This window comes from Vicia villosa, linkage group LG7, assembly GCF_029867415.1.
Source record: "Vicia villosa cultivar HV-30 ecotype Madison, WI linkage group LG7, Vvil1.0, whole genome shotgun sequence".
NCBI lineage: Eukaryota > Viridiplantae > Streptophyta > Magnoliopsida > Fabales > Fabaceae > Vicia > Vicia villosa.
The window spans coordinates 69449492-69462807 of NC_081186.1; the positions used below are offsets into that span (position 1 = coordinate 69449492).

Genomic DNA, 13316 nt, shown 5'->3' on the forward strand with positions numbered 1-13316 from the left:
TAAACTGAACTGTTTTAATTTACTAAGAGTTGAATTGAACCAAAGTTATTAGTTTGATATACCGTTTCAAAATTTTAAACCGTTAGAAGATTTTTTTTCAAACCGAAGACTTTATCAAACAACCGAACCGATAAACTATTTTTCAATTAAAAAAATAATTTTTTTTACTTGTTTTAAGTATTTTTCATTTTCAATTTTGATTCGGTTCGAATCCAGTTTCAATTCTATTCGGTTTTAGTTACGATTTGATTTAGAATTGTTTATGCATAATAGTTTGATTCACTATCCAAACGTAACAGTTCAATTATTTTACTTCAATTTTGTTCGATTCAACGGTGGAGTTTAACTCTTAGATTTTTTTTCAACAACCCTACTTTTTACACAAAAGTAATCATTCAGTTGTTTAAAATGACTGCAGTTATCTCGTTAGCATGTAAAAGATTCTAAACATTATTTAATCACTTAAAAAGGACAAGAGTAAAATGAGTCATAAGAATCATAATTTAAGGTACTAAAACCATGGATTCTCATTCACTTACACCTAGCTAGTAACTGTCCAGGTTGTCATAATAAGGTGCTACACTGACACATATGCCATGCATGTCTGACAGAATGACACTTCACCACCTACTCATGTTTTTTTTATCAATATTCTATCACTCGGTGCTTAATGGAACTATTCTAATTTTCTTTTTCAAATTCATACAATAGTAACTTTTTTTTTTCTCTCTCTCTCTTTTTTCCAATTTGACCTCACTACTATTAATCTCCTTTCTCTATAAAGCTGCTTATCTTACATCAATGCTTCACCCCTTCATTCTTCAAACCCTTTTTCATAAAAGAAATATTAATCTTAGTGTTCCCTTAGTGGTATTGCATGTGGTGAGGAATCACTTGGTTTAGCTTTATAATTAAATCATTACCAACTTTATATCTTAAACTCCTTCACTTATATCTATATACTTATATAAGTATTCTTCATCTTTTGTTTCTTTAAACATTTATTTTCCAAAATCAGAATTGTGATTTGATACTTCATACACTAAAATGGGTGAGGAAGCAAAACAGGTAACATAACTTTTTGAGATTGTTATTCATATTTTTCTCATTTAGTACTTGAGTTATATTTGAAGTTTTGAACATATTTTTATCATTGAGTATAGGAGGAACAACCAAAGGTTGAGGTGAAGCAAGAGGAGAAGAAAGAAGAAAAGACTGAGGAGAAGCAAGTAGAGGAAAAGAAGGAGGAAAAGAAGCAAGAAGAAGAGAAAAAGGAAGAGCCAAAACCACCTTCACCATGTGTGCTTTTTGTGGACTTGCATTGTGTAGGATGTGCCAAGAAGATTCAAAGATCTATTATGAAAATGAGAGGTACATAAATGTTGTATTTTTGTTGTTTTTGTTACCAAATGTTTATTATATGCATGAATCATGTGTAGTCATTTTTGTTTTGTGTTTATCTTTTAATAGGAGTTGAAGGAGTGCTAATTGACATGGCTAAAAATGAAGTTACTATAAAGGGTATAGTTGAGCCTCAAACTATATGTAATACAATTATAAAGAAAACAAAGAGAAGAGCAAGTGTTATATCTCCATTGCCTCCGGCAGAAGGAGAACCTATTCCTGAAGTTGTTAATTCTCAGGTAATCATAGTATTTTTCTCTTTTCTTGTTAAAAATCATAGACAGACAGATAAACAGATAGACAATTAGATAAAAATATAGACAGACACAGAGACAAAGATACAGAACGCGTGTTCGTGACACGTTGTGATAATTATTTGAGAAAGTGAATTACTTGAGTTTAATTAATTTTATAAGCTCAAATGAGACAATTTGTTAAGACTTAAAATTACTGTTTTTTTCAGGTTAGTGGACCAGAAACAGTGGAACTTAATGTGAACATGCATTGTGAGGCTTGTGCTGAGCAACTCAAGAGAAAGATACTCCAAATGAGAGGTAAAATTTTATTTCTTATTCAATTTCAACATGATGATAGCTACAGTTTTATTTCTCATTGAAAAAGTACATATAGATAAAAGGGGAAGAAATTGACAGCTACTTTCTTCATGATTAAATTCTCTGGTGTCCATTGAAGTTTATATGATTGTGACAAGTTAACTTCATGAAAAAATTAAATAAAAAAAAATATTGCAAATGGATCCAATTAAAGGATGAATCATCAATCCTGAATTTGTGCATGTCCATCTTTTCATGTTTTGTATCTTTGAAATTGCCAAGTTAGCATTAATTGATGTTGGACCCTATTATTGTAGACCCCAATCCCATGATCCATGTTCTTGCATGAGATTGTGCTTCAAACAGTGAAAGAAATAGTTGTGAGGGAGTGAAAAGATTTTCATCAAATATTTCAATGATGTCTAATTTTGTCAACATATAGTGATTAAAAATTAAACAGCTTTAATTCTTTGCTGAATTTTTTTAAAAAAGAAACATAGTTTTAAAAATCCTATCTCAATTCGCAAAATATCGATATTGTTGAGTTGGACGTTATTATCAGGGTTCAAATCCTGAACCTCATAATTATATGCGTGAACAAGGTTTTAAAAAATAGTCTATTATCGTGAAATCTTGAACCTCATAATTATATGCGTGAACAAGGTATTAAAAAATAGTCTGTTATCGTGAAAACATACCTGATAAAACAGTATTGGAAGATGTCAATGCCGATATTAATACTGTTATTCATCATTTTTATGATGAAAAAAAGTTGTGGTTAATTCATACTGCAACGACTGCAATCGGTATTGCAATATCTGTACCAACTAAAATCACAAAAGTTTTTAAGCGTATGCAACGTGGCCACACCCGTTATTTAAAATTTTGTATGTGAGCTTCTAATGATTTTTACCGGTAATTAACGGTGAAAACATGTAATGGTTAATGTAGGTGTTCAAACAGCAGTGACAGAGTTTAGCACAGGAAAAGTAACAGTGACAGGAACCATGGATGCAAACAAGCTAGTTGAATATGTCTACAGAAGAACCAAAAAACAAGCAAAAATAGTTCCTCAACCAGAACCTGAACCAGAAAAGAAAGAAGAAGAAACCAAAAAAGAAGAAGAAGCTAAACCCGCGGCATCAGAAGAAGAAGCTAAACCAGAAGGGAATAAGAAAGAAGAAGAGAAACCAACCGAAGAACCAAAGAAAGAAGAGGGAGGTGAGAATAGTAAAAATGAGGAGAACAAAGAAGAAAAGGGAGGTGAAGAAAGCAAAGAAGAAGCAAAGAAAGAAGAGAATAATAATGGTGCTATGGTTAATATTGATGAAGAAGGAATGAAGAGAATGATGTATTATTATCAGTATCCTCCACTCTATGTGATTGATCGTATTCCACCACCTCAATTATTCAGTGATGAAAATCCAAATGCATGTTGCATTTCATAGTAATTTTGGGAGTTTATAATTGGTGGATTATGGAGGGAAAAATGTGTTTAAATGGAATAAGCACTTATAATAATTAAGCTGATTAATGATATATCGTTATGTCTTTTTTTAACGTATGTACGATATATTGTTATATACTAATATACTATAGTTATATATATTAATGTAATGTTGTATAAATGCATGTGATATATGAGTGTATCTTTTTCAAGTTATTTTTCTTTGCTTGGTTAGTTAATGTAATATTAATGTTAAACAATTTCATTATGCTTAGAATGGTTGGTGGCATGTGATTTTGAAAATGATATAGTAAATAATAACATGGGATGGCTGACAAAACGCATGATTGAAATGAAAAAAAGTTGGGTGCTACTACTGCCACATTCAAGAGCCTCACATGTTTTTAGATATACTCACATTTTTATTCACTTCACTAAATTCTCTAAAAGAATAATTCAATTTTGGGTTATCGTAAACATGACGTGGTGATGATTATGAAGGAGAGAAAAAATATTATATTTATTTTTTAATTAATTAAAATTTTGTAATTGATCGATTATGTGCAACAGAATTTCTTATGCAGGTGTAAATTACAGACATTGCAGTGTGAATCAATAGTTCTTTAATATAAAAACGTAAAATGCAGTAGTTTTTGCAGTCGGAACTGTATTTTAGCGGCAATTTTTGCGGTTGGGGACCGTATTTTAGCACTCATGGACCGTATTTTAAAATCTTGATCATAAAGTATCAAAAATATTTTGTCTTTGAACTATTGAAACTAAACCAAATGAGTAGAGACGGTGGAAAAGGGAACTGTTATTTCATGGTTTTTTTCTTCTTTTTCTTAACTCCCTTTTTCTCTCAAACTTAATTTCAGAATTCATTTTAATTCATTATAAAACAAAAGTGTTATATTAGTTCTTTGAAATGAATAAGTTATATTGACTTAGTCAAACTCAATAGATTTAATAACAAAATACATTTTGAGAATACGAAAAACCAACAAAAAGCAACATAACACTCAATTTATTGTTGAAGAAGAAGACAATGATCATAGATAAATTCTTGCATGGAAATAACTCTAAATTCATATTCTTAGGATCAACTAGTAAGAAGAGAGAAATTTTTTTAATTTATTTTATTTTTAATTTTAATTTCTTTTCTAATTTGATTCATGGGATGGTTGTGATTATGAAGGAGAGAGAAAATGTTGTGTTTGTGTCTACCTAAGAATTTTCCATGATCATAGTAGTTGCTAAACTATATTTTAAAATTTTAAGTGATAAAAAGAAAGAAAATATGAATCGAGATTACAAATATCAAAAATTAGTTTAGAAGTCGACAAGGGTTGGCGGCAGAGTCGACGTGATGGCGCAGCGGAGGCCGACAGTGAGGGCGGCACGGCGGGAGGATGGTTAAAGGTGCATCTGACGCGGCGGGTGCATCAGTCTGTCAGATCTTGGGCTCGATTATCTCGATTCACATGTATTGGGCTTCATTGTTTTGGTTTGTGGATTTGTTTGTTAATGAGTAATGTTTTGAGCTTGTTATGGATCCGTTGTGTTTCAGCTTTTATCAATAGGTATCGTTATCATTATTGTCTTCACAACCTTTAGAATTTTAGAGTTGAAAATGGAGAAAAGGATTTGGAAATCCAACTAGTAATCTTAGAGAGACATGGATAAATTCTTAAGAGTGTGTTCTTAGAATTTGGTAAACCATTGAAAATATCTAAAGGAGATTGAGAAGCATTTCTAAACACTTTAGGCTTATGTGATTTATATATAGAGATTAGAGAGATTGAAATTAAAAATACTTGGGTAGAAAATATGGTTTGTTCTCGCGAACTTAGATGACTATTTTCTTGTAACTCATTTGTAATCTTTTGTAACAACTATTAGAAGTATAGTGAATCGGAGAGTTGTTCTCCCCCATAGTAGATAATTTGATCAAATTGGATAAACAAGTTATTGAGTTCCTTGTCTTTTATCTTCTTCTGCCAAGTTAAGTTGTTGTCTTATTGCATAGAGAGTTATTTTTGTTGAAGGCCATTTATTTTGGTTCACTGTTCTTTGTCATCACACATCCATTTTTTGGTATGATTGAACCTTTCAATTTTGCAATAAGTGGTCTCTACCGTGGACAAAAGGATTTTGTTTACAATTGAGCACCGTAAGTTCCAAATGGAAGATTGAGAAATTTTTACGATAAAACAATTTTGGATTGTGGAAAGTGGAGATGCAAGAAATTTAAATCAATAAAGTGTATTGAAGCATTGAAGGGTGAGACTTCGATGCCTGCACACCTAACCAAATTAGAGAAGACCGAGATGGTGGATAAGGCCAGAAGTCTCATTATATTGTGCCTCGGGAATAAGATTATAAGGGAAGTTGTTAGGGAGAAGACTTCGACTTCGATGTGGTAAGAAACTTTAATCATTGTATATGACTAAGTCGTTGCCTCACAGGTTATATCTAAAACAAAAACTTTATTGATCCCAAATGGTAGAGAATAAATCCATAGTGGAGCAGTTGACAGAATTTCCAAGATCATTAATTATCTTAAGAATAATAAGGTGAAGATTGAATATGAGGGCAATACTCTACTCGTTTTGAGCTCATTAGAGAGATCATTTAAGCATTTTAGTCATGTCCTTATTAATAGTAATGAATGCACTATTACTTTGGATGAAATTCAGATCCGAAAAAAATTCAAAGACAAAAGATTTGAAGATTGACAATAGTGATGAAGGCACAAGTCTCTCAAGAGGAGAAAGTGAGCGTAGAGGGATGTTCAAATCAAAGAGGCTTAACAAGTAAATGTTAAAATGATTTGTTTGTCAAAAAACCAGTCATTTCTAAAGGGATTGTCCCGAGAGGAAGGACAATGAAAATTTTGTTCAGATTATTGTTGCCTCACATATATAGTTATCATAGTGCTGATGCACTAGTGGTAATGTGTTTGGAGGTTGAAGAGGGTTGGATCATGAGCTTAGGCTGTAACACCCCAAATCTACCCCGCAATTAACAGGAATATCAGAGTACAAAATTTCAAACAATTAGAACATAACGATTCGGAGCGTCACATTTTTAAACAACAAACATCGCATACATATATCCTGCTCAATCACTTAGATACATAACACACATGTAGGAGAACAATATCGAAATCATTAATCATTGCCATCAAAATTAAGTACTTGCATCGCAGCGGAAAATCATAAGTCAACAACAATACAACTCATAATGTCAAGGCCAAACACGGCTCAATACATCTAACAAGTCTTAGCATAACATAAGGACAAAGTTCAACAAGGATAAACACAAGAAACAAGACGTAAACAAGTAATTCAACGTTCCCCGAGTGCTACGTATCAGAGCATTGACACACACCGACTCGAGCTATAGGTACACGACTACTCCGCGTTATTACCTGCACGTTACCAATGGAGGGCAACATTCAAACAGAAGGGGTGAGATATCATTCATTATAAAGAAGCGTATGATAATATTCAAAGTGGAGAAATAATCATACATCGGTCACCACTTCTCAACATATATCACTTACTAATGTTCACATCATTCATAACAATAATATCAATCTCAATTAAGGCATACGTAGTCGATTATTACATATGTTCAACGAAACAACCATCAAACCGACACAAGATAACATTCATGTTATGCACACACAAATATCCAAATACGACTCATCATACGACTTTACTTATGCAACTCGAACAATGCAAATGCATGTGGTACCATTGGAGTAAAACTCCCGTCTCAAACAATTGCCATTGGGCCGTCTCAAACATTTGCCACAAGGGTCGTCTCAAACAATTGCCAATAGGGCCGTCTCAAACAATGCAATGAATGTGACTCAATGATGCACATTCACAATCACACTTAACGACATAATCGACTCAAACAACATAATCTACGTATACGACATGATCAACTTAAACGACATAATCAATTCCGAATATCCAATGTCAACAAAATCCAATTCAAGGAGATTCCAAGAGTTTCCAAAGTTATACTAAGCATATTCAATAGAAAGACATCAATTAGGGCTTCACGTAGGTCCAAACGGCACTTAAAAAGGAGTTACGGTTCAAAAGATACAGCATTTCAAAGTTTAGAAAAAATTCTGCAAAACAGGGTTTGCGGCGCAAACAGGGTTTGCGGCGCAAACTGAGCAAATCCAAAAATATCCAAGTTTCTGCCAACGGGGTTTGCGGCGCAAACAAGGGTTCGCGGCGCAAACTGGGCGATTTCAGAAATTCCCAAGTTTCTGCATACAGGGTTTGCGGCGCAAACAAGGGTTCGCGGCGCAAACTGGGCGATTCTAGAACACCCCAAACACAGAAAACAGCATACAAAACCCATCCAAAAACCCCCAAACTCAACCCAATCAAGTTGGAAAACACCAAGCATCACGAATGTCAATCGAATACATGTTATAGACACAATTATAACACCTATTATGGGTCTTCTAACATCAACACATCTTCAATCAAGCTTAGATTCACAATTTCATAGAAGTCAATTATAAACTCTAACAATCTCTATTCAATTTCTACACATTCATGGATAACAACATATAATCAAAACCCCACCCAAAACATCATCATACATCCCTTTAGCATGAAAGAATCCCACCCTTACCTTAGGTTTGGATTGAAGACAACTCTATCTTCACTATGAGATTCCCCTCTTTCTCTTCACTCTACTCTTCTCTTCTTTCACAACTTTGTCAAAATGAGCTTCTAAGTCTAAAACCCCTAAAACCCTTGTTTTGTTAAACCCTTACTATCTTAAATTGCTAATGGGCTCTAATTAACACCCCTCCCTTACTAATATCAACTTAGGCCCAATAATCAACAATACTTACTATCTTATATTATATACTAACAATTCCAAAATAAAACAACATAAAATCAATTAAGCATATCATTAACACATAATTCACAATTAATTCACTTAACTCACATAAATAAATAATTAAAGAAAACGGTCGTTACATAGGCCGCTCTTATCACATGTGTCTAATAAAAGAATACTTTGAGACTTTGATATTTAAGGAAGATGGAGTAGTTCACCATGGTGTCAATAAGGCTTGCAAGGTTCATGACATTAGTACGATCAGACTTAAAATATTCGATGATCGTGAATTTCTTCTTTATAACGCGAGGTATGTTCTAGAGCTCAAGAAAAAAATTTTAATGATAAAAATGTTTAATGATCTAAACTACTACATTATAGTTTAATATAGGGTGTTGAAGATTTCTCATGGTTAAGTGATAATGGCTTAATGGTCTAAAATATGTGACTTATATATTTTAGAAGGTTCCAATGTTATTGTTAATTCATCAACATCTAGTGAAAACTTTCATGAAAATAAAGAGCTATGGGATTTGAGGTCAAGAAATGATGGATGATTAGAGGTTTTCTCATAACACTTTAATGAAATTTGCAGAAGACAGTGGATAGAATCTGATTTGACTGTTGAGTTGCCATGGAGTTTCTGGACTAAGACTGGTGACAAATTAGATTACCTAATCGATAGATATTTATTTATAGGAATATACTTCCAAACACTTATGGAGGTTTGAAGTAGGAAGAGTGTAACCTACTCTATTTGGAATTTTGTCAAAACTTTGCATATTGATTAAATCAAGCCAATTTTTCTTGATAGTAACGTTGTGAATTGTGTCCTCAATGGCTATTCAAGGTAGGAAGGATTATGAGTTGTTGGGAATGGAGCTTTTGAGGATCGAATTTCATCAATCGCAGATGTATTACTTTTAGTGAGTACCATTAGGGAAAGAACAGTAAAGACCTAAAGATGAAGCTTTTAAAAACCATGGCGAAGAAGACTTTGTTTGATGTGGAGGTTCCTACTATTGATACTACTAGTAGTAAGAGAACGGTTACAAATTCCTTTGATTATCATTTAACTTGTAATAAGGTAAGGAGAGAGATTATACCATCTCAAAGGGACAATTATGCAGTCCTTGAATGTTATGCTTTGAATGTGCCTGAAGGGTTGCAAAACTAAAAAATATGGATCTTCATGGATGCATCTGCAAGTGGAGTAAAAGATGGTTGAAAAACTATACTTCTGAAATTATTAGATTACTAAAGCAAAACAAAAGGTGAATGGAAATTGTTAGGAAAATCAAGGGGGGTCAACACGAGGAGCATTTTTATACTTAGAGACTTTCCTTTTGAGCAACACACCTTTGTAAGAGACACACTTAAGGTGATAGGCTTGTTGGTTCTCTCACTTATAAATGCTAAGTCTTCACATTCCTAACCAATGTTAGACTTTCTCATACTACTCACACTTGTAATTCTTTTTCAACCCAAACAAGTGGATGCAGATGGCATGATCAGGGTTCAAGCAAGGAAAAGATAAAAAAAAAGTTTAATTGATGTTAAATTTACAGAGAGCAACAAAGTGGTAGATGGATAAATTAAATTATCACGTTTTTAAGTCAAAATTGTAATTGTTGAAGTATGACATAAAACCAAATGTATTATACCACCTTAACTGTCCAGTTATGAAAATTAAAATGCATGTTGCATTTCATTGTAATTTTTTGGAATTTAATCGGTGGAATATGGAAGAAAAATTGTGCTTAAATGGAATAACCAGTTATAATAAAATGATTGATATTAAACAAAGAACTAAGAGTTCCCAAAGGAATTACAAACCAATTAGAATTACGAAAGAAATTACAAAGGATCTTTGTTAAAATCATAAAAACTAAATATGAGGTGAGTAATTTCTCCAAACCGTATCATTCACATTCCAAACCTCATTTCAAAAGCAAATCTCATTCTTAGATAAACAAAGAATTCACAAAATAGTTATCCACACTACTCCTAATTTTTCCTCTTTCACATTTTTTTTTTTTTTTTTACAAAAAGAAAACCAATTTTATGAATGAAACATGATTGTGTCTTTTTATTGTACGTACTATTTATATAGTATAATGTTTTGTTGATTAAATGATAGTGATATATGAGTATATCTTCAAGTTCTTTTTCTCTGCTTAATCATAGAATGGTTAGTAGCATGTGATTTTGAAAATGATATAGTTAATAACATGTTAGTGGCATGTGATTTTGAAAATGATATAGTAAATAATATGTTAGTGGCATGTGATTTTGAAAATGATATAGTAAATAACATGGGATGGCTGACAAAACCCATGGTTGAAAGGAAAATATAGCAAGGATCTCACATGTTTTTGGATATACTCACATTACTACTAACTTTTCTTAAAATTATTTTTGGGGTGATTATAAATAATTAATTTAGATGTTAAATAAAAAAGTAATGCAAGAAAAGGAAAATCAAAGCTCCTCTCTCAATCTCATGTTTGAATGTCGCATGTGGCAACAATTTATGTGTTGGGGAATCTCATATGGAGCTTTCTTCTAGTATCCATCAAACCTATGTATATTACGAGTCAAGATCTTCTCCATTTTTCTTCTCCATTTTCCCTCTCCATTACTAAAGTTTTGAAGACATTTATAATGTATTAAAAATAAGTGGATCCATCAAATATCACATTATTGTATTTATATTTACAAAACTTTGGTAATTGACAAAATGGATAAGAGAAAAATGGAGAAGATCTTAACTTGTATATTACCATCTATTCTATGATAATATATTAAAATTGAGCTTCATACTATTTCATTGACATGTCATTCTCTTAACAACTACATCAGTAAAAATATGATCTGATGCTATTTAAAATATAACATTTAATATTTTGTTAAAAGTATAAAGTTTCATTTATAAATCTCTTTTCATATTCCACGACTTATTCCCTTGTATTTTTTTAACTAAAAATCATGTATATTTATTGATTTATTTCTATTGCTCTCCATTCCATATATATCTTATATATTTATATAAATTGTACATCCACAATACATCGAAACATACACATATTTATCTCTATCTATTTCTAAAACAGAGAATTATATAATATTTTACTCCACAATTCATTGGCAACACTTTTAAATAGGCAAACAAATACTTCAATATCTTTTTTAAAATATAATTCTTAATTATAAATACGGTTATATATATATATATATATATATATATATATATATATATATATATATATATATATATATATATATAAATTATAAATTTAACATTAAATATTAAATCGCTTTACATTGCAAAAAAAAAAAAAAATCAAACAATTCTTTCAAATTTAATTTATAATTTTAAAATACATACAAATACTTCAAATTGTTTCTAGTATATTATTTTAATTTATAACTACAAATACATATTACAATAGTTTGTAATTTATTATATCAAAATCTCCAAAGTATTTGAGATCCTATGTTGTTGTTATGTTTAAGTATGAGTGATTTAACCTCACATCGTTTAAATAGATGTTGGATTTATAAGAGAGATGACTCATACACCAAATAACTTAAGATTTTGAAAGAAGATGTGACGTCTTCATATCTCGTGGTCTAGAAGCATTGATCTCATATTTTCTCCCGACTTTTTTGAACTCCCGCAACAAGAAATATTAGAATCTTGGTTCGGCTTGGTGGGAGAGTGGGAGTTGGATTACATATTGAATCCTACTATAGGAGGCAAGAACTCAAATTTGTGGTAAAGATTGTGAAATTTAAGTGTCAGAGGTTAATTCTCAAATTACCCAAGAATATATAAACAGTTGAATTTATAAGAGAGGTGATCCATATATCTAATACCTTAAAATTTTGAGTAAAAACTAATTTTCCCTATTATTTGTGGTAGAGATTCTGAAATTTAAGTGTAAGTGATTAATTCTCACATTACCTATGAACATGTAAACTGTTAAATTTATAAGAGAGGTGATCCATATATTTAATACCTTCAAATTTTGAATAAAAACTAATTTTCTATATTTTGTGGTCCTAGAGCATTGGTCTTACTATTACTCTCGATTTTCTTAAACTCCCTAACAATTGTGAACCTACTTGTATAGCCATATAATCAGATCACTTGATACTTTGCATAGATCTAAAGCATCAATTAACTGTCCTATTTGATGCTGTTGGTCCTTTGGCCCATTGGTTTATAATTCGGCTACCTAATACTTTAATGAGCTTAATCAATTATTGTCTATCGATTTTGGTTAACACATATATTTAATGAGTGTTAACAATTAAGTCTATAGCACATATATCTTGTATCAACTATCAACCCATTAAAAATCAATTGTATGAACTCTCTAAATTGTTCTTTCACTACAAATTATTCACACTAAGAAAAGAGCATTTAAGTAATCAAGTAATGTTTACATTTTCCATTTTCATCTCCTATTACAACATGTCATGTAGGGGTGATCGCGGTGCGGTTTGGGCGGTTTTAACGAAAAAAATCATCCGAACCGCAAGAGAAAAAATCGTGCGGTTTAGTTTGGTTCGGTTGGCTTTTAAAAAAAATCCGAACCAAACCAAACCAACCTAATGCGGTTTGGTTCGGTGCGGTTGGTTCGGTTTTTTAGAAATATTTTATTGAACCATTCATATACATATAGATGATAACATAACTTTTTATTTAGACATTCATACATTATCAAATAACAACAAAACCCGTCATATTTTGACAATAACTTTCTATTTAATATGTAAAAATTAAATTAGACAAAAGTGGAATAATAAACATAAAATAATAGTATAAAATAATATAAAAATTATTAGAATGAAACAAAAAAATAGAAGATACGAGAGATTAGTGAATGTGAAAAAGAAAAAACAAAAGAGTTGAGAGATTAGAGAAAAAGATGTGCGATAAAAACGAAACTGAAATAGGGAACATTTGCATAAAAATGAGAAGGTGAAAAAGAAAGAATATAAGAGAGTAAAGATTATAG

At 31.4% G+C, this 13316-nt stretch overlaps 1 protein-coding gene across 1 annotated transcript; it reads left to right on the forward strand.

The window, feature by feature from the left end:
- Positions 1 to 652: 652 nt before the first annotated feature.
- On the forward strand, positions 653 to 3518 carry LOC131617370 (heavy metal-associated isoprenylated plant protein 9-like). Its single transcript, XM_058888675.1, has 5 exons — positions 653 to 1068; positions 1164 to 1371; positions 1471 to 1643; positions 1868 to 1958; positions 2910 to 3518. Exons 1-5 carry the CDS (start codon positions 1048 to 1050, stop codon positions 3404 to 3406), a joined length of 990 nt encoding a protein of 329 aa, XP_058744658.1. The 5' UTR covers positions 653 to 1047; the 3' UTR covers positions 3407 to 3518.
- Positions 3519 to 13316: the final 9798 nt, after the last annotated feature.

What these genes read in the sequence shown, in the direction of transcription:
- LOC131617370 (XM_058888675.1), top strand. Translation starts at nt 1,048, where the DNA reads ATGGGTGAGGAAGCAAAACAG. An exon ending in ATCTATTATGAAAATGAGAG is followed by an intron (nt 1,372 to 1,470) that starts GTACATAAATGT and finishes ATCTTTTAATAG; the next exon opens with GAGTTGAAGGAGTGCTAATT. An exon ending in AAAGATACTCCAAATGAGAG is followed by an intron (nt 1,959 to 2,909) that starts GTAAAATTTTAT and finishes TGGTTAATGTAG; the next exon opens with GTGTTCAAACAGCAGTGACA.